The 25530-nt window shown below is 41.2% G+C and overlaps 1 protein-coding gene across 1 annotated transcript in view; it reads right to left on the bottom strand.

Moving 5' to 3' along the window:
• The window catches only part of DPYSL3 (dihydropyrimidinase like 3), a 115209-nt gene extending 92107 nt beyond the window's left edge, over window positions 1-23102 (bottom strand). Inside the window, exon 1 of the mRNA XM_022590029.3 lies at window positions 21800-23102. Within this exon, the coding sequence (XP_022445737.1) occupies window positions 21800-22180 (381 nt within the window). The 5' untranslated portion in view covers window positions 22181-23102. The remainder of the gene's footprint in view (window positions 1-21799) is intronic.
• Between the last annotated feature and the right edge of the window lie 2428 nt (window positions 23103-25530).

Consider the following 25530-nt stretch of genomic DNA (forward strand, 5'->3'; position numbering starts at 1 on the left):
CATTGAAGTACAGTTGATTTACAATGTTTCAGGTGTACAGCAAAGTGATTCAGTTATACATATATATAAATATTCTTTTTCAGGTTCTTTTCCATTGTAAGTTATTACAAGATATTGAATACAGTTCCCTGTGCTATGCAGTAGGTCCTTGTTGTTTATTTTATATACAGTAGTGTGTTTTGCCACTCCCTCTCATGGGCAGCAAGGGCAGCCAGGTGGAGCTCTCTCCTCAGAACTCTGAGTGCCAACCCCGCAGGGCAGCCCCTCTGAGCACCGCATTCTGGGAGCCTCTTTGTTCCCTCAGCCTTGGGTGGTTGGTATTTCCTCTAGTTATCTCTAAATTCACTGCTAAGTTCCTTTTTGCTCTGGCAGCTTCCAACACGTGTACACTCAATTCTCTGTATTAAATCCTTCTTTCCGAAGTACCTATTATGGTGTCCATTTTTATGACTGAGGCTGGCCTGATACAAAGATGTTGACTATCTGTCCAATATCACACAGCTTGTAAGCAGCACACTGATTAGGAAGCCCAGGTTCTCCATAGAAGTTTCATAGGCAGCTTTATCTGCCCTGCAGAGCTAGGGCCATAGCAGACAATCTATACAAATGTGTTAAAATGAATCCATTTCTTAGTGTCACGTCGTAATTATATTTTCATTAATAACAATAACGTGTATAATGCGTTAGAGTTTGGAAGGGATTTCACAGCCATCACTTCCTATGATTCAGGAAAGAAATATATTATAGTTAAAGGTATAACCTCTGGAGTAAGACAGATAGTAGTTTAATCTTGGTTCTGCCATATAATAGCTGTGTCATCTCTGGAAAGTTACTGAACCTTGTTCTGAAACTTAGTTTTGTTATCTATGAAATATGGTTACTCAAACTATGCACCACATGTGATTGTTGTGATCATTTAATGTCATATAATATATAAATATATATATAAAACATGTCAAGAACTGTGTAGGGTCTGAGATTTTATCCTGCTTACAGCCTAACAAGTTAGCTTGTTAGTACTTCCCGCAGGCTGGCAGAAGACAGGAGACTCCTGGGTCAGAGACAGACAATGTTATTACTCAGGACAAAAGCATTAGCCAGTTTCATGTTGGTTTTCAGGGATTGCTCACACCTCCCAAGTCTCATAAGGATGAAGACTACTCTTTGTCTGGGGGAAACGTTACCTCATCTCTCAAGCTCGCTCCTTGAAAACATAGCCATGAGAAATGATCCAAGAGCCTTCAGAGCCTTGCATTTGGGGGGCAACCAGCAAGAACATGCAGCAATACTAAAAGTCCATGGTGGGGCTTCCCTGGTGGCACAGTGGTTGAGAGTCCGCCTGCCGATGCAGGGGACACGGGTTCGTGCCCCGGTCCGGGAAGATCCCACATGCCGCGGAACGGCTGGGCCCGTGAGCCATGGCCGCTGAGCCTGCGCGTCCGGAGCCTGTGCTCCGCAACGGAGAGGCCACAAAAGTGAGAGGTCTGCGTACCGCAAAAAAAAAAAAAAAAAAACCCAGTCATAAAGGAATACTTGCCCCAATTTAGAGTTGAGGAAAGTGGCTCAGAGACATGAAATGACTTGCTCAGTGGTGATACCCTTTGGGGAAGTGGTGGTTATGCATCCAAAAATCAGAAGTCAAGACACCCAAATCCCACCCCCATTCCTCTCCAGCACAATGCCCATTGGTAAGGACAGGTGTCAAATACCATCAGTCCAGGACTGGCTAGATAGTTTGTGGGGCTCAGTGCCCCTATTTCTAGAATTCTTGAACTTTAGAAGCAGAGGGGACCTAAATATAATCTATTCTGCAGGTCCCCAGCTGTGTTTACCAGAGACATAGTTGTCCACTGAGCTCCCTCAGAGGCCACCAAGAATGGAGGTGGGACACAGGAAAGGAAGGTTGGGGAAAGCCTCCATCCAAGCAGCTCCACTTTTATTGGGGTTATAGATAAGATTACTTTCGATTTTTTTTTTTTAAAGGAGGTGTATGCTCCTAGGAAATCTCAAATTTAACTCAACTAAAATTTGATTTTAAAAGTAGAGAAACTAAGGCCCAGAAAGTCCAAGTGATTTGGCCAAATTTACACAGTAAGTTACAGAACAATGTCTCACCCTTGCTCTCCTGGCTATCAGACAAATGTTCTTTCCACCAGGCTGGGGGTGGCCTCAGATAAGTGCTAAAGCTGTTATATAATGAGATGTGCTTCGAAAAGCAGACGGTACCAATCCACTACCAGAAAGCCATGCACTTTGAATTGCCTGGCCAGACATGACAATGACCTCTCCTACCAGCACATGCAACAGACTGCCTGAAGTCAGACAGCCTGGCGTGACTCTGAGACACTGCATAATGAGCTAGCTGATGTTCATTTATTCACGATTTCATTCAAATAGTTAATGAGGGTTTATTATATACCAGGGACTGTGCTAACTGCCAGGAGTACAACCGTGAAAAATAAATTTTGATTAAGTTACTGAAACTTTCTTACTCATTCATTCAAAAATATGTACTGAGCACCAACCATGAGTTAACCACTGTGCAAGGGCATTGCCCTCAATGGGTTCCAGGCTAGTGGGAAAGAGGTAAATGAGAACTTATAATACACAATAATAAGTATCAAACAGAGGTGCATTGGAGAGTACATAGGTGCACCCCACCTGGCTTTGAGGGTCCAGAGAAAAGTCCTGGAAACACTCAAGATGAAGCTGAGATCTGAAGGAGAGGGAGTGACAGTAGCCCAGCTACCTCATCTGTAAAATGGGAATAATAATAATATCTTCCCCTCAGGGATGCTGTGAAGGTCCAAAGAGATATTCATGTGAAGCGTCCAGCCTGGCACACAGGGATGGCATTACATGTTACTTCTCTCCCTATCTTCATACACACAGGAGCTGACCAGGGCCTTCTGTCTGTCTGTCTGTGGCTGATGAACAAGGAAGTCAGCAGCCCACATAGGAAGAAATCTGGCTCCAGCTTCCTTAGCATCAGGGTCCAAACAAATAACCAGGCCCAGACACTGGCCTTGGAAAGGAGCCTGCACGGCTGGCCACTTCATTCAGGAATTTCACCCTGTGGCAAAGACTGTACCAAACACAGTTTTCCTCCTGAAGTGGCTTCCTCCCCCCTACCACCACCCGGCACCAAGTGATTTATGTCCCATTGAGGACCTTTTCCCCTTCATAGCCCATCTGGCCTTCCTGCCTCAGCCTGCAGGGAGGGTGTAATCCTGTGTTTGCAGCTTTACAGATGGTTTCTATGGAAATTATGACAATATTACAGTTATTGTGGAGCCACGTCACTGCTAATTGAATGAGGAGACGGGACTTGAAAGGGGAAACGTGGAATCAAATATCAACAACCTAAGTCCTTAGCAACAATGACTAGTTTTTCGTAATGTGGTTCCTACCCACAGCAACAAACAATAACAAACTAGTATTTTTCTTGTATTAACAATGTGAAGAAGGGTTATTTCTCAAATCCCTTCTGGAGATTACACAGAGAAGATAAAAATCAGGCCCTAAGCCAGTGCTTACTGGCAATAGTCAGAAATGAGAATCTCACTTATATGCGGAATCCTAAAAAAAAAAAAACAACCAAAAATACAATTCATAGATACAGAGAAACTGGAGGCTGTGGCCAGAGGCAGGGGAGGGCAAATGGGTCGAAGGGGTCAAAAGGTACAAACCTCCAGTTACACAATCAGTAAGTCACGGGATGTAATGGACGGCATGGGGACTACAGTTAATACTACTATATTGTATATTTGAAAGTTGCTATGACGGTAGATCTTCAAAGTTCTCGTCACAAGAAAAAAAAATCTGATAAAAGAAGAAATGAGAGCAAGGTAAAATTTTAGATAGAGGTTAGAGAATTGAGGGGTGTAACTTAAGTAACTGAATACTTCTAATTTCCACCATGTCACACAAGACCAGGCTACAACTGCATAGGATTTGGTGTGGTTTGTTAGCTGCTTTCTCTAATCATCAGAAGAGCTTTGCAGGGAACTGGGAAATAGAAATGCTTATTTAGGGAAAAGGAGTGGTCAGCACCCATTAATGGTTCCCAAATGTTGAGACGATAAAGCAGCCATAAAACCAGACCTCCACTGAGGGTATCTTGCCAGCACTGTTCTTTACTTTTCTTGTGGCCTGTATTTTCTTCCCTGAGAGGTTTAATCTTTTCTTTTTGATCAACTACGTCCTGAGGTGTATTTAAGCAGGATTCTTTTCTTTGAAAGAGAAAATGCAAAGCTCTTATTCAGTTTGAAAAGCAACGCAAGGTCACTGTAAAAAAAAAAAAATGTGAAAAATGTTCTGAAGAAATAGAAGAAAACATAAGTTAATCCACTATCCCACTGCTAAGATTTTGTTAAATTTCTGTTTACTTTTTTATTGTGGCTGAGAGTGTGGGTTTGGGGATTCAGACAGAATTCTGGCTTTGCAAACTGTTTGAGCTCATGCAGGTTACTGAACCTCTGTAAATCTATTTTCCTACTCAAGTTGTTGATGGTGACTTCCTTCAGAGAGTGGAGGGACTAACCCAGGAACACCTTCTCACGCCTCTATGCTTCCACAGCATTGTTTTTAATGGCTCTACAGTGTTCTGTCCTATGAATAGGCCATAAGTTATTTACAATGTCCTGCTATGAGTCAGGTGTTCTCTATATTTAATATTAAAATAAAAAGCGACTTCCTATAAATAATCTCTAGTCCTTCCTTTGCTTCCTATGTATTATTCAGCAGAGGGGTTCAATTCACCTAGTTTATAGCAAATACACTGTGCACATGTGACTGTGGTGAACATGAAGGAAGAGCAGCCAGGAGCGAGTGGTGGGTCCTGCCCTCACAGAGCTGAGCTAGTGTGCAGAGTGGAAAGAGCGCTGGGCGGGGAGATAGGAAACTTGGGTCTTAGCTCCACCCTCCCAACCCCCTTCTCGTAAGTGTGTGACTTGGGTATGTGACCTAATCTCTTTTTTCTCATTTGTAAAATCGATGTAATTAGAGAACTTCCTTCCAAGGTTTTTGTGAACAGAATTAAACTAATAAACGTAAAATGCTTTAAAAAGTGCCTGGCACAGCACCATTCACAACAGCCAAAAAGGCAGAAATGACCCAAATGTCCATTCGCTGGTGGATAGAAAAACCGAATGTAATATATCCGCACAATGGAATATTATCCCGCCGCAGAAAAGAATAAAGTACTGATGGGTGCCACAACATGGATGAACCCTGAAAACATTATGCTCAGTGAAAGAAGCCAGACACAAAAGGGCTTCCTAGTATATTTTTCCATTTATATGAAATGGCCATTACAGGCAAATCTATAGAGACAGAAAACAGATTAGTGGTTGCCAAGGGCTGGAGCGAGGGGGGCATGGGGATCAACTGCTTAATGGGTGGAGAGTTTCCTCTTGGGGTGATGGAAAAGTTCTGCAACTAGATAGTGGTCGTGACTATACAACATTGTAAATGGACTTACTACCACTGAAATGTACTTTAAAATGGTCAAAAATGATAAATTTTGTTATGCATATTTTACTACTGTTTAAAAAAGTGCCTGGCCTGTAATAAGCACTCAATAAATTTTATTTTTCATCTTTATTCCCATCTTGAGCTCTCAGTTTTCCTATTTCTAAAGTGAAAGAGACAAAATGGTCTTCGAAACGGCTTCTAGCTCTGAGATTCTCCAGTCTAGTTGGAAAAATCTGTCTTGTGATAGAGAACTCTTTTCGTGAATATCCATTTCCTCCCCTCCCCGCCCTCTGACCTGATGCAGGCCCAGCTCCCCGCTTCTGAGCGCTCATTTTTTGAAGCTGCCACCACCTCTTCCACACGAACCCTTCAAGTACCTGACAGATCCCCGATTGCTGGTGACCCGGAAGAGGCTCATAGTGGACGCTCAGTAAATATCTGTTGGACCCACGAATGGTTGAGAGAATCAGTGAAGGAAACAGTGAGTGGATAGCCACTGACACTGCCTGCAGGCCTCAAGGGGAGCCAACTGCAGCAGAGCTCCTGACCCCTAAGTCAGGTTTCCTGAATGGTGAGCACACATCTTCCAAGAGGTAATAAACACCGGCCCAAGGATACCCTTTCCCTGAAAATTCCTAATCACCCTTCTATTGGACAAGCCATTATGTCAGCTCTCAAAGCTCCCCATTTTTAATCTGTTGACAAGTCTTAAGAGTAGGAGGGTGGTTCTCTTTCTGCTCAGGTTCAAGTAGGCAGAAGGAAATTAAAAAAAAAAAAAAGAGTGAGTGAGCCTAGCCTTCTCCCCGTTCACTTAATACTACCACCTTCTGTTAACATCTCCAGGAGGTCTTTTCCACAGGCCCCTCTCCTCTCTGCAGCTCCAAGCTGTTTCCTGCCCTCGCACCTCTCCTTTTTCGAGCACCCCAGTAAAGCTTGACCTCCTCCTTCCTAACTGTTCAGACTTCCTTTCTTTCTTTCTCGCTGTCGTGTCCCGGTCATCCCCCTCACCCTCTCCCTTTCTCCTGTCTGCTCTTTACAAAGCCTTGTCTCCACTTCATATTTCATTCTCTTAAAATAGTTTACATAGTTCTCCTCTCCATGGTCAGATATGTATTTATTTTTAATGACCTCCTCGAATCTCGGACACCCGGAAAGGGGGTCAGGTGTTTCCGAGCCTTTTAGATGATCTCGTGTAGTTCCTATACCTACTTCAAATTTCTACATCTTTTCCTATTGACAAGTTGCCATAACTCACTCTGCCATTCCAACATACACGCAAACACACACACACACACACACACACACACACACACACACACACACACACACCTATGCCCCTTTTCTTATATTCAAGATCAGGGGTTAGCAAACTATTGCTCTTGGGTCAAGTCCAGTGCAACACCTGATGCTGCAAATAAGGTTTTACTGGCACACAGCCACAGCCATTCATTTACATATTGTCTATGGACAGCTTTGCCATACAGAGCTTAGTAGTTGGGACAGATAGCTTATAGCCTGAAAAGCCTAAAATATTTACTATCTGGACCTTTACGGAAAAAGTTTACAAACTCCTATTGTAGACAACTGAGTGACACCTAATCCTTTTATTTGCAGACACTTAGCTGAAAGCAAGCATTGCCAGATACTGTCTTCATTTCAAATCACCTCCACCCACTTCAAACTCCCTGTTCCCCACCTGTAATCTCACTGGCTTCCTGACTCTCCCTTGGTGGTGTGTAGAAGAAAACTGTATCTCTGGAAAGGTTTTCCCTCACTACCAATTATGTGACATATCATCATTTATCAACTGTATTATTTTCTTTCTTACTCAGTATCCATTTATCATACAATTTTCCATTTCATTGGCTTTATTTATTTCTATCTAAGTGACAGGATGTAGTCAGAGGAAAACAGCCCTTCCCCAGCCCACTTCCAACTCCCTGTAAACACTGCATCTTTTCTCTATGGTGGACATAGTCTAGCTTCTTGGAAATAAACCAAGTGATTCCGCCCTCAAAAGAGACTGTCATTAATAGTGGTGTGTGGGCTCCAGAGTCCTGCAGACCTGGATCTGAGCTCCATCTCTGCCACGATCCTTTGAATACTATCTGCCCTTAGCAAGTGCCTTTAAATCAGGTCAAGCAACCAGCAAGCCACAGCACCCAATAAAAATAATTATTAGACGAAAGCAAAAATAAACAAATGGGACCAAATCAAACTTACAAGCTTCTGTACATCAAAAGAAACCACAAACAAAATGAAAAGACAACCTATGGACTGGGAGAAAACATCTGCAAAGGATGCAACCAACAAGGGCTTAATTTCCAAAATATACAAACAGCTCACACAACTCAACAACAAAACCACCCAATCAAAAAATGGGCAGAAGACCTAAATAGACATTTCTCTAAAGAAGACATACAGATGGCCAACAGGCACATGAAAAGATGCTCAACATCGCTAATAATTAGAGAAATATAAATCAAAACTACAACGAGGTATCACCTCATACCAGTCAGAATGGCCATCATTAAAAAATCTATAAACAATAAATGCTGGAGAGGGTGTGGAGAAAAGGGAACCCTCCTACACTGTTGGTGGGAATGTAAATTGGGGCAGCTACTATGGAAAACAGTATGAAGGTTCCTCAAAAAACTAAAAATAGAGTTGCCATATGATCCACCAATCCAACTCCTGGGCATATATCTGGACAAAACTATAATTCAAAAAGATACGTGCACCCCAATGTTCATAACAGCACTATTCACAATAGCCATGACATGGAAACAGGCTAAATGTCTATCGACAGAGGAATGGATAAAGAAGATGCGGTACATATGTACAATGGAATACTACTCAGCCATCAAAAAGAATGAAATAATGTCATTTGCAGCAACATGGATGGACTAGCAATTATCATACTAAGTGAAGTAAGTCAGAAAGAGAAAGACAAATACCATATGACATCACTTACATGTGGAATCTAAATTATGACACAAATGAACTTATCTACCAAACAGAAACAGACTCACAGACATAGAGATCAGATCAGACTTGTGGTTGCCAAGGGGAAGAAGGGGTGGGGTGGCGGGGGGAGTTGGACTGGGAGTTTGGGGTTAGCAGATGCAAACTATTACATAGAAAATGGATAAACAACAAGGTCCTACTGTATAGCACAGGGAACTACATTAAATATCCTGTGACAAACCATAATGTAAAATAACATAAAAAAGAATACATATATGAATAACTGAATCATTTTGCTGTACAGCAGAAATTAACACAACACTGTAAATCAACTATTCTTCAATAAAGTAAATTTTAAAAAAATAATTATTAGGCATTTGGTGCATTTCAAGACAACTATCTTGAGTCCCTCTCTACTTCTTCCTTCCCTTGCTCTATCTCCTGGTCTCCTTCTAGGGCCTCCTAGCTTCCAGTATTTTCTGCTTTAGCCACTGAGCTCACCTTTGGACTTGACCAAACTCTGCTTTCCTATTTCGATTCTGAGAGCCCCATCCTCTTACTCTCCAAAAAGTCTCACCAGTAGATATTTTATTCTGGATAATCCTCTTAGCCAAGCCAGTGCTAGGTGCTCGACCCCATTCAGAACTAATTCTTAGCTGCCACCACATACCAGGAGAACAGCAAAGTGGTATAAAAAGCAGTTGGACAGTCTAAGAGCTTAAATCCTACTTTGTCCATTTCTAGTTATATGACTACAGGAAGTCAAGTAATCTCTCTGAGATTCAGTTTCTCTCCCAGAATACGTAGCTATTAATACCTATTTTGTAGATTTATTGTGAGGGTTAAAGACAGCAGTACCTTGCATAAATTAGTATTCCATAAGTGGATCTTTGCATTAGAACACACCTTGAACCTCATATTTGTGCCCTAAACTCAAGGAAAAGTAAAATAACAATAGATTTTGGTAGGAACTACTTTGGTAGAGAAAAATTCTATTTTTTCATGGATCTCCTTTTACAACTTTAACTTTCTTCCTGTCTATATTTTTATCTCCAGCTAAGATTTAAAATCTTCTTCTTCCCATGTCTTTTACTTTGTCCCCATTTACCTGGCTTTGTGTCCCCTTAATGTCATCTGCTATTGAGCAATTTGGCCGAGACTGTACCCGTGTTTCTTACAGAATTTACACAAAATACTCTCCTGGCTTTATACACTGCAGAATCCTGCCGCGTGAAGTTTCACATAGCAAACAACCATTCCATACTCAGTGTTCCTGCAGCTGAAAATGACCACACCGCAGGTGTCCATTTCTAGGAATTTTCCACTGACAAATGGTAATGAAGTGAATATGCAAAAAGATTTAGCTAGAAGGAGGTCTAGCACTTCCTTATTTGCAGTAGCAAAAGAAGAGAAAGTAAAAATGAAGTCAAAACTGAAAACAAAAATATAAATGTCCAATTAAAAGGCATAAGTGATTAAATATGTGATACCTCACAGTAGAATACTATACTGCTATTATAAGTTATATTTTGGAAAATCTTTGATGCTCTGTAAAGACGCCATAATAACTTAAGTTTAAAAAAATAGTTTAGGGTTTCAGATCCAACATGTAAGGAGCTAAGAAGTTGCCACTCCATCCTGACGAGGAAAATGCTGAGCAAACTAACACACAAACAACTCTTAACGTGAGGACACAGGGAAAACCACTGCCCCCCAAACTGGAGAATACAGAATCACAACTTACCTGAACAGAAAATCAGAAGCAAACACTACCAAGGGAACCAGTGCCAAGGTAGGAAAACCTGAACTGGGACTGATGAATTGCTGGAGGCTCAGCTTGGACAACTCTGAGAGTTAAAAACTTCAGGGGACCCAGTTATCCAGTTAACAGAGAACCCTCACAGTTCTGTGACTGTTACCTCCAAGAGCTTCCCCTGGTCCTCAGAGTGAAAAATCAGAGAAAAATCCCCTGCTGCTTCTGGCAGGGGGAGGAGAAAAAGAACCCTTTTGAAATACACCAGAGCGTTCTGTTCTTAACAAGGCCTGCCTTCAGAAGTAACTAATTTATCAGAGCCTAACCTCCCTGAGGGGGAGGAAGAAATACCCAGCACTAGCCACCTCCAGCCTCCTGTGTGGGAGAAGGAAAATAGGCAACTCCAGCCCCCTCCAGCCATCCTGTCCCACCTAATAGGTGGCAGGGAAGGACTGTGAAATTGGTGAAGTTCACAGTTCAGAGGCACAGGTTCACCAAAAGACTGAGACCTAATCATAGCACTACAGAATGCTTCCCCTACATCCACATCTTACCACCACATTAGAAAAGGTCTATTTATTGTAGTTCCTTTTACCCAGTACATTGTGTCCAGTTTTCAAAAAAAAATAACAAGGCAGGGACTTCCCTGGTGGTCCAGTGGCTAAGGCTCCAGGCTCCCAATGCAGGGGGCCCCGGTTTGATCCCTGGTAAGGGAATTAGATCCCACATGCCACAACTAAGAGTTTGCGTGCTGCAACTAAAGATCACACATGCTGCAACAAAGATCCTGCATGCCGCAACTAAGACCCAGCACGGCCAAATAAATAAATAAATATTTTTAAATAATAATAATAAATAATGAGACATACTAAAAGCAAAATAAACAAACCAACAAAAAAATACCCCACAGTTTGAAGAGATTGAATAAGCATTAGAAACAGAGTCATATATGTCAGGAATGTTGGAATTATCAGACAAGGAATTTGGAAAAAGTATGATTAATATGTTAAGGGTGTCAATGAAAAAGGTAGACAACATGCAAGAACAGAGATATAATATAAGCAGAGAGATGGAAATTCTAACAAACAATCAAAGAAAATTGCTAGAGAACAAAAACACTGTAACAGAAATGAAGAATGCCTTTGATGGGCTCTTTCGTAGATTAGATACAACTGAGGAAAACCTGAACTCTGAATTTGAGGTTATAAGCACAGAAACTTCCAAAACTGAGGAAAGACAAAAAAGACTGAAAAAGAAAAAAAAACCAGAAGAGAATATCCAAGAACTTTGGGACAACTACATAAGGTGTAACATGTACGTAATGGGAATACCAGAAGGAGAAGAAAGAAACAGAAGCAATATTTAAAGCAATAATGACTGAGAATTTCCCCCAAATTAATGTCAAGACACCAAACCACAGATCCAGGAAACTCACAGAATGGTAAGCCAAAAAAACAAAGCAAACAAATGAAAAAACTACACCTAGGCATATCATATTCAAATTTCATTAAATCAGAGATTAAAAAATCTTGAAAGAAGCCAGAGGGAGTAAAAACATCTTACCTACAGAGGAGCAAAGATAAGTACTGCATCTGACTTCTCAGAAATGATGCAAGCAAGAAGAGAATGGAGTAAAATACTTAAAGTACTGAGAGAGAAAAAAAAACAGACTAGAAATCTGAACTTGCAAAGTATCCTTCAAAAGTGAAGGAGAAGTAAAGACTTTCTCAGACAAACGAAAATTGAGGGAATCTGTCGGCAATAGATCTGCCTTGCAAGAAATGTTCAGAGAAGTTCTTCGAAGAGAAGGAAAATGATATAGCTCAGAAATCTGGATCTACATAAAGACAGGAAGAGCACAGGAGAAGGAACAAGTGAAGACAAAAAAAAAATTTTATTTTTAATTGATCTAATATGTAACAATTTGTTCAAAATAATAATAGCAAAAATGTATTCCTTTATTTATTTATTTATGCTTATATATAAGTGAAATGAATATCAGCAATGACACAAGGAGCAGGTGGGAAGAAATGAGAATATTTGGTTACTATATGGTACTTGTACTACCTGTGAAGCAGTACAGTGTTATTTGAAAAGTAGACTTGGGTTAGTTGTAAATGTATATTGCAAACTCTAGTGCAACCAATAAGAAAAGTAAAAAAGAAGTATAACTGATATGCGAAGAAAACAGAGAAAATGGAGTCACATAAAATGCTCAATTAAAATCACAAAAGGCAAAAAAAGAATGGAAGACAAAAATAAGAACAAAGAACAAGGACAACAAGTAGAAAACACTAACAAATACAGTAAATATTAACCCAACTATATCAATAATCATTTTGAATGTGAATGGTCTAAATGCACCAATTAAAAGACAGATTGTCAGAGCTGATCAAAAAACACAACCCAGCTATACGTGGTCTACAAGAAATCAACTTTAGATATAAAGACACATATAAACTAAAAGTAGATGAATGGAGAAAAACATACCATGCTAATACTAATTAAAAGAAAGCAGGAGTAGCTGTATTAATTTCAGAGCAGACTTCAAGTAGGAAAGTTATCAGGTATAAAGAAGGGCATTACATAATGATAAAGGGGTCAATGCTAAAGGAAGGCATAACAATTCTTAATGTATACATGCCTAAAAACAGAGCATCAAAGTATGTGAGGCAAAATCTGATAGAATTGCCAGGAGAAATAGATAAATCCACTGTTAGACTTAGAGATTTTAACACCCCTCTATCCAAAATGGACAAATCCAGCAGGCAGAAAATCAATAAAGACATGGTTGAACTCAACAGGACTATCAATAAACTAGATATAACTGATAGCTACAGACTATTTCATCCAACAACAGCAGACTATACATTCTTCTCAAGCTCACACAGAATATTCACCAAGATATACCACATTCTGGGCTATAAAACATACTTTAACAAATTTAAGAGAATAGAAATCATATAATATTTATTCTCAGACCACAATAGAATTAAACTAGAAATCAATAATAGAAAGTAGCTGGAAAATCCCCCAAATAATTGGAGATTAAACAACACCCTTCTAAGTAACACACGGGTCAAAGCAGAAATCTCAAAAGGAATTTTAAAATGTTTTGAGCCAAATAAAAGTGAAAATACAACATACCAAAATCCGTGGGATGCAATTAAAGCACTGCTTAGAGGGAAATTTATAACACTGAATGCATATATTAGAAAAGAAGATCTAAAATAAATAGTGTAAGCTTCCATCTTAAGAAACTAGAAAAGAAAGACAAATTAGATCCAAAGTAAGGAGAAGAAAAGAAAGAATAAAAATTAGAACATAAATCAAAAAAAACAGCAATAGAGAAAATTAAACGAAAAGCTGATTTTTCAAAAAGATCAATAAAATTGATAAGCACTAGGCAGGATAATTAAGGAAAGAAGATAAGACATAAATTACTTATATCAAAAATAAAAGAGGGGACATCACTATAGATCCCATGTACACTAAAAGGATAATAAGGGAATATTATGAAATACTCTACACCCATAATTTTTATAATCCAGATGAAATGCACTAATTCCTTGAAAGACACAATCCGCTAAAACTCACGCAAAAAGGAATGGACAATCTGAACACTTAATGGTGAGAAACTCTAAGGAACTGACATTATCCACCTTCAACACTTACAGTAATCAAGACAGAGTGGTTTTGGCAAATGGATAAAGAAATAGATTAATGGATCAGAATAGAGAACCTAGAAATAGAACCATATAAATACAGGCAACTGATCTTGGACGAAGGAACAAAGGGAATACAATGGAGCAAAGATAGTCTTTTTCAACAAATGGTGCTAGAACAACTGGTCATCCACATGCAACAAAATGAATCTAGGCACAGATCCTATACCCTTTACAAAATTTAACTCAAAATGGATCACAAACCTAAATGTATCAATAAAACGCAAAATTCTAAACGCCTAGAAAATCAGATAGAAGAAAACCTAGATGACCTTGGGTATGACAATGACTTTTTAGATACAGCAACAAAGGTACAATCCATGAAAGAAATAATGGGTAAGCTGGACTTGATAAAATTTTAAAACTTCTGCCCCACAAAAGAAAATGTTAAGAGAATTAGAAGCCACAGACTGGGAGAAAATACTTGCAAGAGACACATGAGATAAAGGATTCTTATCCAAAAAATACAAAGAACTCTTAAAACAATAAACAATAATAAAATGAACAACCCAATTTAAAAATGGGCAAAAGACCTGAACAGACACCTCACAAGAAGAAGATATACAGATGACAAGTAAGCATATAAAAACCTGTTCAGCATTGCACGTCATTAGGGAATTGCAAATTAAAGCAACCATGACATACTACTACACACCTATCAGAATGGCGAAAATCCAAAATAGCAATAACACTAAATGCTGGCGAGGATGTGGAGCAAAAGGAATTCTTGTTCATTGCTGGTGGGAATACAAAATGGTACAGCTACTTTGGAAGACTTCTTACTTCTTCTACTTTGGAGATTTCTTACAAAACTAAACATACTCATCATATGATCCAGCAATCACACTCAACTTACTCAAATGAACTAAAAATTTATGGCCAAGAGAATGGACTTGAGGACACGGGTGGGGGAGGGAGAAGCTGGGGCAAAGTGAGAGTAACATCGACATATATACACTACTGAATGTACAATACTTCGCTGGTGGGAAGCAGCCGCATAGCACAGGGAGATCAGCTCAGTGCTTTGCGATGACCTAGAGGGGTGGGATAGGGAGGGTGGGAGGGAGACGCAAGAGGGAGGGGACATGGGGATATATGTATGCATATGGCTGATTCACTTGGGTGTATAACAGAAACTAACACAGTATTGCGAAGTAATTATACTCCAATAAAGATCTATTAAAAAATAAATAATAAATAAATAAAAGAGAAAAAAAATTATGTCCACACAAAAAGCTGCAAATGAATGTTTACAGCAGCTTTAAGTCCTAATTGCCAAAACTTGGACACAGCTAAAATGTCCTTCAGTGAATGTATAAATAAACTGTACTTAATCTAGACAATGGAATATTTAGTGCTAAAAAGAAATGTGCTATCAAGCCATGAAAGGACACAGAAGAAATTTAAATGCATATTACTGAGTAAAAGAAAGCAATTGAAAAGGTTAGATATTATATGATTCCAACTGTATGACATTCTGGAAAAGGCAAAACTATAGAAACAGTAAAAATATTTATAGTTGTCAGGGGTTAGAGGAAAGGGAGGAATAAACAGGCGGAACACAAAGGATTTTTAGGGCAGTGAAAATACTCTGTATGATACTGTACTAATGGATACATGTCACTATACATTTGTCAAAATCCACAGAATGCACAACACCAAGAGTGAACCCTAATGTAAACTATGGACTTTGGGTGATGACAATGTGTCAATAGGTCCATCAATTGCAACAAATATACCACTCTGGCGGGGGAAGCTGATAATGGAGGAGGCTATGCAAGAGTGGGTGCAGGAGAAATATGGGGAATCTCTGTACTTTCCACCTAATTTTGCAATGAACCTAAACCTGCTCTCAGAAATAAAGTTTATTAAATGTTTTAAAAAGTGGTAAAAAAAACTGTTTAAAAACAGATAATACCGCATGTTCCCACTTTTATTTTGGAGTAAAGAAAATACACTCTTGTGTTAATGGCAGTTTTCTCTGAGAGATTATGACAAAAGGCAGTTTATGTTTTCCTAACGGGCATCTATTTGGTTCACCTTTGTTCCTCTAACATTAGTTTTTGATTGCTCACCTACATAGCTGGTGCTTAGTAAACGTTTTGAATCAATGAGAAAAGAGAAAATTAGTGCATGAAGGGAGATTTGGGGACTCCTCATCATATTTATGGTGACCCTTGTTATCCACACCCCAGTGGCCCAACCCCAGACATATATTTATAAAGAGTACACTGAGCAGTAGCCATCAGCTGGCCTGCAGCCTCATCACAAGCCTTCAATGGTTTGAAACTTTTCTCTTAGATGTTGGTCCATAAAAGATGACATGTCCCTGAAGAACTCAGGCTGACAGTGAACTCATTAATGACTATTATATTGATATTAGAACCACTGACTGCTATGGCTTTGTTCCAAAGATCATAGACTTACAAGCACTCACCCAACTGGGTAGGCAAGATGAGCCACCAGGGTACAAGAAAAAAATATCACAATTTATATTTATGATGATATCTCTTCATTTTTAGTTTGTACTTTTCTTTGTATCTAATAATGTCATAAGATATTAATATATTATTTGTATATGTAATTTATATATATGCACATGTGTGTACATATATGTACATACACATATATAGAAAGACAGCATGCTCAAAAAATTTTTGCATAAAGGTACACAATCAGAAAAGTTTATAGACCACTGGTCCAGCCCCTTCATTTTAGAAAGGAGGAAACTAAAACTCAGAGAAAAGGGAGGTACCTTTCCTAAATTGTATAGCTAGCTGGTTAAAGGAAGCTAATGCTTTATCCAGTTGTCTTTTCTGCCTCATCTCACTGTTTTTTTGATGGTGTTGAACTATTTTTTGAATGCCATGTGAGTCCACGTTAAGAGTACAGATATATTTTAACATGACATTTTCCTGAAAGTTTAGTTTTTTAAAAGTGCTTACACACCCGAATAGACCTTCTGCCTCCTCTTGCAAAAGAAGGGCTGAACTTGCATTCAAGGATTCCATTCCCCTCGGCCAGATTTCCTCTTCCTAGGAAGCTTTATCCACTGTCTCACAGGAACATTATTTGATTACTGGAAACTAATCATAAAGAGAATCAGCTATAGAAATCACTCACAGAAAAGTATCACAGACCAACCTCTGGCTTCCAAAACATTACTTACAAGAGCCGTCAGCAAAACCTTGTCTCCAGGGCCCATTACTTTGAGGGAACTCTGCCAATCGCAGCATTACTTAGAAGGCACATTTTTTATGTCCCTCAAATGCCTACTGTCAGATTAAACTAAAGTTCTGAATGGTTTCAAACACACCCAAGTTTGGCTAAGTAAATGTACTCCCAGATTCAAGTGTGGCCTGATGGCCAGGTAAGTAAGAACTTCTTTTCCCAGCCTGAGTGCAAACTTTAGTTTGTCCGAGCAGCCTTGTAAAATTCATTTACACTACAGCGTTTCGATCTGGATGACTAGAGAGGCCTTTATAAGCCTAGAATTCTATTGCCAGCTGTCTTCCTTTGTGTAGGTGAAGGAGGAAGACTTCAATTTCTCTGAATCATTTTGAAAACCATCACCCAGGACAACAAAGACAAACGGTAAAAGGTAAGAGGCACAGCTCATTTGTTTCAAATCCTCTCCTCCTAGACCCCAAAGCCCTGCTGACTTCATAGGGAAAAATCTTGCACAAAAGTGGCCCACGTGAGAAGCGGGGAATTAGAAATGACCCCCAGTTCCCGAAAGGGAGTTATCAATAACTCATAATGTCTTTACTTTTGTTTTCACTGGATGACAGAGTCTGCAGAATCATTTGCTCTTGGCAGACTATATATCATAATTCTCCTCCCTTTAGTAATTTCCTCACTGCTAGAAGTGATTTCCTTTCTGCATGCATGGAAACCATCTTGACAAATGGTGAAAAAAATATTTACTTTTCACTTAGAACTGCTTTTTTATGTACTGTCAAAAATCATAAACAAAAAGTTGTGTTGAAGAGTTTGGCAATATGAATGCCTATCATGAGAAAAATGTAAATACATAATTTAATAAGGTGTTTACAAATAGATCCAGAACCACAATAGAAAGAGCCAGTGATACCTCAAACCTGGAACATGGCATTTGGAGTATAACTCAGTGACATTTTTTACATTTTTATTCTGCCAAACACTTTTGTTATTTAACCCTTTCATAATTTATTCTTTTATTAACTAAACTCATTTCCTTCAGGTGGGAATTAATAACTAGGTATGCTAGAGACAAAGCATATTTTAATTTTATCATGATATTTTAAAAACCTCTTTCTATAGCTTCAAAATCAACTTGGAAGAATAAGGATTTTGCAGCAACTGTTCTCAAAGACTGAGCAACTGAGCTCCAAGAATTCTGAATAATGGACTGGCAGGGAGATGGAGACGGTTTCTAAGGTGTATGTAGTGGGAAGGTCCGTCCTTGCCTTGCATTACAGTAACATGTCCGGAAAAGACATAGATAAAGAGATAGAGATAGAGATGTCAGGCACATAGAAAGTGCTCAAAAAGAGATATTTATTATCAAATCTGCAGACAGTCCAAAACTGGAGTAAGGGATATTGTACTATAGAATTAAGCTTCAAAATTATCATTATAATAGAAAAATAAGCAAAATGGTGATGAATATTACAGAGGGAAAAAATAAAATCCTGCCGTTAAAATTTTTTTTTCCTTTTGGTTTTGTTTTAAGTTCAACTGTACCAACATAGTATGTAGATATCCTGGCTTATGTGGAAAAGTTTCTGAAGGCTGAATGACATGGAGTTTATTATGGAGACAACAGTAGGACTTGGATTAATGAATTATTATGTGTAATCTTTACTACAGATACATATGTTGTGTATAAATCACGGAAAGTAAGTAGCCTAATGCATTTTGCCATGGCCATATCCCATCTAGAACACTGTGTTCAGTTCTGGGCACTATATTTTCAAAAGAATATTTACAAAATATAGTATAACCTGAAAAGGAAATCCGTGATAAAAGGCTCATACAATGCAGAGCTGAAGAAGCTAGGAATAATAAGGCTAAAAAAGAGAATTTTAGCAAGAATGTGATAATTGCTCTAAAACATATAAAAGGCAGTAAAAATCAATGAGTAACAATAACAAACATGTATTGAGCACCATACGCAAAGTAGTCACTGTTATCTGCATTTTGCAAAAGAGAAAAACTAAGGCACAGAGAATAAGTTACACATTTATGGTCACATAATTTGTAAGGGTTGAGCCAGTTTTCATCCCACTAATGCACCCCAGATCTGGGAGAGATCTTAAAGCTATTTCCCAAATATTTCTAACCTCTATCTTACAGGATCCCAGTAAGATTGTACTTTCTCAGTTCTTCTGAAGTTGGACATGGACTGGTGATTTGCTCTGGCCCATGAAATATGAGCATAAGTCATGCTCGTGACTTCAGTGTGGGAGTTTAAGAGTCTGTGAGCAATTTACCACGTGCTTTTCCCACCATGGATGTGAGGACATGGGACCTCCATCAATCCAGGTCTCTGAGGAGCAATAATGAACAGAGCGGCCCTGCAGATCCATCACAGACAAGGAGCAGGAGCAAAAAACAGTTATTGTTTGATTAAGCCACTGAGATTTGGGGACTGTTTGTTACTGTGGCATTACCCCACCTTTTCTGACAGATACACAAGCCTACATGCCTAAAATGATTAAGATATCTCAGAATAAGGAAACATAGTTATTCTTATATTTCCAGTGGTCAGAACTGAGAATAGTTTGTAGAAACTGCAGGTGGTAGACTTGGGCTTATTTAATTTTTTTAACGTAAAGTCATCCAAAATGGCTTCATGAAGAAGTGAGCTCCCTGAAAATGGCAGTATTTAAACAGAGGCCAGATGATGATTTTGTACCTATGTAGCAAAAGAGATGGCTTCGTTAAGGGGGTTTTATCAAACTTTTATCCAGCACCTCCCACGTGCCAGGCATTTCAGCCACAAAGATAAATGCAAACACCCGATCCCTATCCTCAAGGAGATAAACAAGTTCAGAAGTAGATAACCTCTGCTGTCTCTTCTAACAGTGTGATTCAACCAAATTAGAGATAATAACATGGTCTGGATGAAGCTGAGAGCAAACCCAAACTTAGAAATAACCATGTAGCACTAGAAATCCTGGTTGTATGATTATTTTTCAATTAAGAGGCAAAAGTACAGGGTTTGCAAAAGGAAGGAAAACGAAAGGCTTGTTGGGCTTAAAAGAGGAACATTTTCCCTTTCTCTAGTTACCATTCTTAAATCTTGCAAACCAGGCATATTATCTGGCTTACATCAGGGGTGTTCCAGCAAAGGGAATGGCACTGACTCAGGGCAATTGTTACCGACCTTTTCCATCACCTCTCCCACCCCTTAGAGTCAGAAAGGGAACATTTCAATACTGATCAAAGTCAGACCTGAAGAAAGGCAACAACCTTTACCTAGGGCCATTCTTCAGCTTAGAAATCAGCCAAACCCTTTCCAAAAGATCAGAAGATTTTCCTAGAAGGGTATTTGAGCAAGGCCTAGAGAAATCCCGTATACTAAGGATGATGTGAAAATCACAAACTAAGTAAGTGATTCCAAGGCACAATGACATTGTTCCCCAAAGGCACCTTAAAACAGTACTAATTTCGGTACTTTCTTTCCCACTATTAATACTTAAAGCTTTATTATTTTTAAACTTCCAAAAATCACACAGTGCAGAGAAGTCCTGTCCTTTCGCTGGCTCGCTGCATTTTAATGGAAAAACATCTAAAACTTGGGTTAGCATTAACTGTAATAGTTCTCAGGCAAACATTTCCATTTCAGGTTATTATTCATAACAGTATTCGTGCAGTATAATATATGCAGCTAGATTTTGCAGCCATTATCTAGACAAGGGTGAGGTATCTGATTACTATTGTTCCCCAACTCAAAAGCGTCCATTTGAACTCTGAATACTCCAACTCTGCCCAGGCCCTGAATTTTCTGGACTATGGTCCTGATTTTCTATGAAATAAACAAATAAATCAGGGCAAGCTGGGTTTCAGTGCCATACCTTAAGTCAGCTCAGTGTGACATGAGTTTCTAAAAAACACACACACAAGAAATTGGCTTTGGCACAAGGAAAAGCAGCAGGGAACTTGCAGCTCGCGTTAGTTCAATGTGTACCCTTAATCCTCTCGCCTATTTTTAAAAAAATACAATTAATACTCTTCCAAAGACAGCTGGATCCCCAGTCTTGTGCCAAGCTACCTACACAAATATACTCTTTACAAACAGAGATGTGAAATGTCGATCTAGGACAGAAGAGAGGCATGGGGTTTTGGGTGTTTAGTCTAGTGGCTCCACACTCAAAAGTTTCAGGGACAGAGCTGATGTCGGAAGAGTGAGAGGGGAGACCGCCCACCCTGTACTTTCATCCGGGTACTATGGAGATGACCCCATTTTCCCAGGACCAGTCTGCCCTCTGCCCTGGTGACCTGGGTTGAGATTTAATCTAGAGTCAGAGGGGAGACCGAGACAATTGTGCTAATGAGTACTCAGACCTAGAGAAGGGCTGGAAATCACTCAGCCCTCCTGGGCTGGCCCGGCTGACACACCCACACAGAACCGATGGCCCGGGGATGCGGCAGGGAGGCGAGGGGACCCACGCACCCCGTCCCGCGCGCACTAAGATGCTACAGTTGAAGACACGCGCGAATAATCCAGATCCGGGCCGGGAGGGCTCGCTGCACTCAGAGGAGGATGCCCTTTTCCTCCCCCTAGTCCTCCATCCCCTTGCAAAGTGAGCAGGAGAAAGTTGCGCCTGGGCCATGGCGCCCCGGGCTGGGAAGGGAACGAGGGCAGGCGGAGAGGAGATCCGGGCCCACCTACCTTGTCCTTGGGGCCGAGGTTCTGCAAAACCTCCTTGCCCGTGGCGCTCCGGATCTCCACCCCAGCGGGAGCGGGCGACGCGGGCGCGGGCTCCCGGCTCTCCTCTCGGCCTTGGCCCCGGCGCGGTGTGTCCCCCTCGGCGCCGGACCGGCTCCCCGAGCCTCGGGCGCTGCCCTGGCTGCTCCGGGGAGTCTTCGCGCCCCGCTGCCCCACGCTCAGGGCATCGAAATCCAGCGTCTTGCTCTCGAAGGCGCCCTCCACGTTGCAGAACATGCCGCCGTACTTCTGCCGCGGGACCTGGTCGGTGGTGCCCGGCCTGGCCAGGTACACGGGAAGATCGTCTTCGTGGGAGCTGTCCCAGCCTCTGCGGCCCGAGGCCATGGTTGGATCGCGACAGTGGCCCACGGGTCCTCTTCCCGAGAGGCGGAAAGGGCAGCCGCCGGCAGCGTGCGCCGAGCCACAGTGATTGGAGAGGGAGGAGGCGCCTGAGCCTTCGCGCCAGAGGCGGCAGTGCTGCTCCGGTTCCTGCCAGTCCCCTGCGAGCCCCGAGCCAGCGAGCGCGGCGCGGGGGCCGGAGCGGCGGCGTGTTCTGCTCGCCCGCCTCGCCCGCCCTCCCGGCTGCACCTCCTGCGCGCCCAGACCCTAACGTGTGGCCTCCCGCGATCACGCTTCCCCGCCGCCCATCCAAAGGAGAAATCCAATTTGGCGCGCGCGCGCGCACACACACGCACGCTTCCCGCTCGCCGAGCAACCCTCAGATTCACCCTCAAGAACTCGCCTCACTCACACGTGCGCACAAACCCTGCTTTATACACACTCACTCCGGAGTTGGCCTTCCAAACACAAGTCTCTCTGCCCTACTAAAGTGAAGAAACCTTGTTGACTCAGGTGGGTTGATTTAAAAGCCAAGTCCTTCCTGATTTAGAGCAACACACACGCACAAACTCAGATTTACCAGACTCACAATCCCAGACCTGTCTCATCCTAATCTTAGAACTGTCTCACAATTGCTCCCAGTTCTAGAATCTGCCTCACAAACCTGCACCCTCACATAATGAACTCCTGAATTATTGGTTTACAGAGCCCTACAGACAGACCAGCTTACTTCACTGACAATCACAAAAACCTGTAACTGACTCACACATTTCAACCCATTCTTACTTCGTATCTACCACCCTAGATTTTGCTTTTTATCCACCCTTAATTTGCATCACACACAATTACACAACAGATCAGACTTGCCTTGCAAAATACTCTTCATACCCTGTCTTCATAGCACAGCCCCCTGGCTGATACCTCACTTACTGAGGCCAGAACTGTACCCTTGACCTCACACAAGGGTCCAGATTTACCTCAAAAATGGACAACCAGGGCTTCCCTGGTGGCGCAGTGGTTGAGAGTCCGCCTGCCGATGCAGGAGACATGGGTTCGTGCCCCGATCCGGGAAGATCCCACATGCCGCCGAGCGGCTGGGCCCGTGAGCCATGGCCGCTCGGCCTGCGCTTTCGGATCCTGTGCTCCGCAATGGGAGAGGCCACAACAGTGAGAGGCCCGCGTACCGCAAAAAAAAAAAAAAAAAAAAAAAAAAAAAAAAAATGGACAACCAAAGACTTTGCTGTTCCTGTTAGCTGACACACACACAGGTTTTACTCGTGCTGGTGCACACTCTCACAACCTCATCCTCTTCTCCACGTCCACCCACATGCACTCTAAGCCAGACTTTGCCACATAAACACAGAGTCCACAAACTGCAGAGCTCACATCGTAGGTGCCCACACAGCCTAAACCCTGAACCTGTAACGCTCACCTTCAACTGCGCCCCGTCTCAGAAATTCACTCATGCGGTTATTCAGTCTTCCAACGTGAACTGTGTGCCTACTATGCTCTTCAGAAGGTACTGGAGCAACAGTGTGAAACAAGGCAGATGGAGGCCTGTCCCCAGCAAGAGTGTACACTACAACCACCCATCTGGGTAGCTCAGTCATTCACTAGTCTGCCCAACTTCATCTTCTGAATTCTCCACTACATCATAAGCTCCATGAAGGCATATAGCCCATCTGTTTAGTCTACCTTTGAACATCTTGAGTCTAGAGCATCTATAGGCACCTAAGGTACTCTGTAAATCCTTTTTGAATGAATGGATAATGATGACAATAATAAGAACAACAATAGGGAACATTTATGATGTGGTTGCTGAGTGCCACTCATTAATGTAATTGTTTCACATATATGTATTAATTCATTTAATGCCCATAAGCATCTGGCAGGCCTCTCATGCACACAGAAAGGATGTTTAAAGGCATCTGCACTGAAGTTGATGAACTGAAACTCTGAACTCCAATATGGGGGGGAATTAGGATATTGGAAAATGGGATCTCGTTGAAAGGCCTGTACAAGCCTTGGAGGTTTGAGGGATGGAAGTTGACATGAACTCAGATCAAAGCCAAGTATGTTGACACAAGTTATACTTATCCCGAGTGAGGAGAAAGACACTTAAAAACTGTCTGTGTTCTATCAAAATTACTCGTGATTTCTTAAGCTGACTTCCTCTGGGCAGCTGCTCCTTTTTAACAAATGCTGGTTGATGATGGATAGACTCCGAAATTCATGTGAGAAATCAGGGAAACAGGCCATTCCCTCCCTCTTTGCTCCCATAGGTTACTTCCCCCCTCCTCTTTCCTATTGCTCTCATCTTTCCTCCTTTCATTAATTCACCTACAGACTGTTAGTGGGACACTTGCTATGTGTCCAGCATTGTCCTGGGTTCCCTCCTCTGTGGAACATAATTCTAGTGGCAGGGAACTGACAGTAAGTAAGAAAGATTAGGTCGGATAGCCACAAGAGCTATGTAGAAAATAAGATAGCCAACATTTTAATTGGCTGATCAGGAAAGACTTGAAGTCTTCCCCATCTGACTCTCTATAAACGCCACTGGCACCTCCACCATCAGCAAGGGCAACGGTAAAGATATTAGCCAACATTTATTAGGAATTTATTCTGTGCCAGCTTCAGTCCTAAGGATTTCCACTGCGTCTTGATTAATCTTAATAACGCTACAAGGGAGGTGCCATTATTTTACTAGTGAAGAAGCTGAAGCTCTGAGTAAATGCCCAAGTTATGACAGAATCATAACTGGAAGCAAAGTATGGGCCAAGCGTCCAAGGTTTCCTCTGAGACAAGCACATTCTGAATGTAGATGCAGGCTTGTCTGTGCTTCCATGTGTGGGCGCAGATAAGCCCCATTTTTAGAGCTGCATTGCCTCATGACTAGTCTGTTGCAATGTGTATGCTCCATAATTACATTTGTTGATGAAACATCACATTTAAGAGTCAACAGCTGCATATGCACATATGTGTTTAATTAAGAAAGCCAAGCGGTCTTGAAATGAAGACTGAAATGGGAACGGTTGATCTGACTCCAGTTCTGCAACTATGTGGCCTTAGGCCAAGCATCTTACTTAACTTCTAGATGTCTTTCTCCTTCATATTTACCTCACCCACTTGACAGGATTATTAAGGACTTCATTCCTTGAGTAAAAGACATTGTGCTGAGAATTCCATATGCATTGCCTTAACCTTCCTAACAACCCCATACATTGGGGATGATTATTATTCTCATTTTACTGGTGGGGAAAACGAGGCCTAGACAAGTTAAGTCCCTTGCCCAAAGTATCATGCCTAGTACTTCAAGCTAGAATTCATATCCTCTACCAGCTAATTCAGAGCCTGTG

The sequence above is a fragment of the Delphinapterus leucas genome, chromosome 3 (assembly GCF_059928025.1).
Source record: "Delphinapterus leucas isolate spDelLeu-1000000601 "Yukka" chromosome 3, BTC_Dleu_Yukka2, whole genome shotgun sequence".
Classification (NCBI taxonomy): Eukaryota; Metazoa; Chordata; class Mammalia; order Artiodactyla; family Monodontidae; genus Delphinapterus; species Delphinapterus leucas.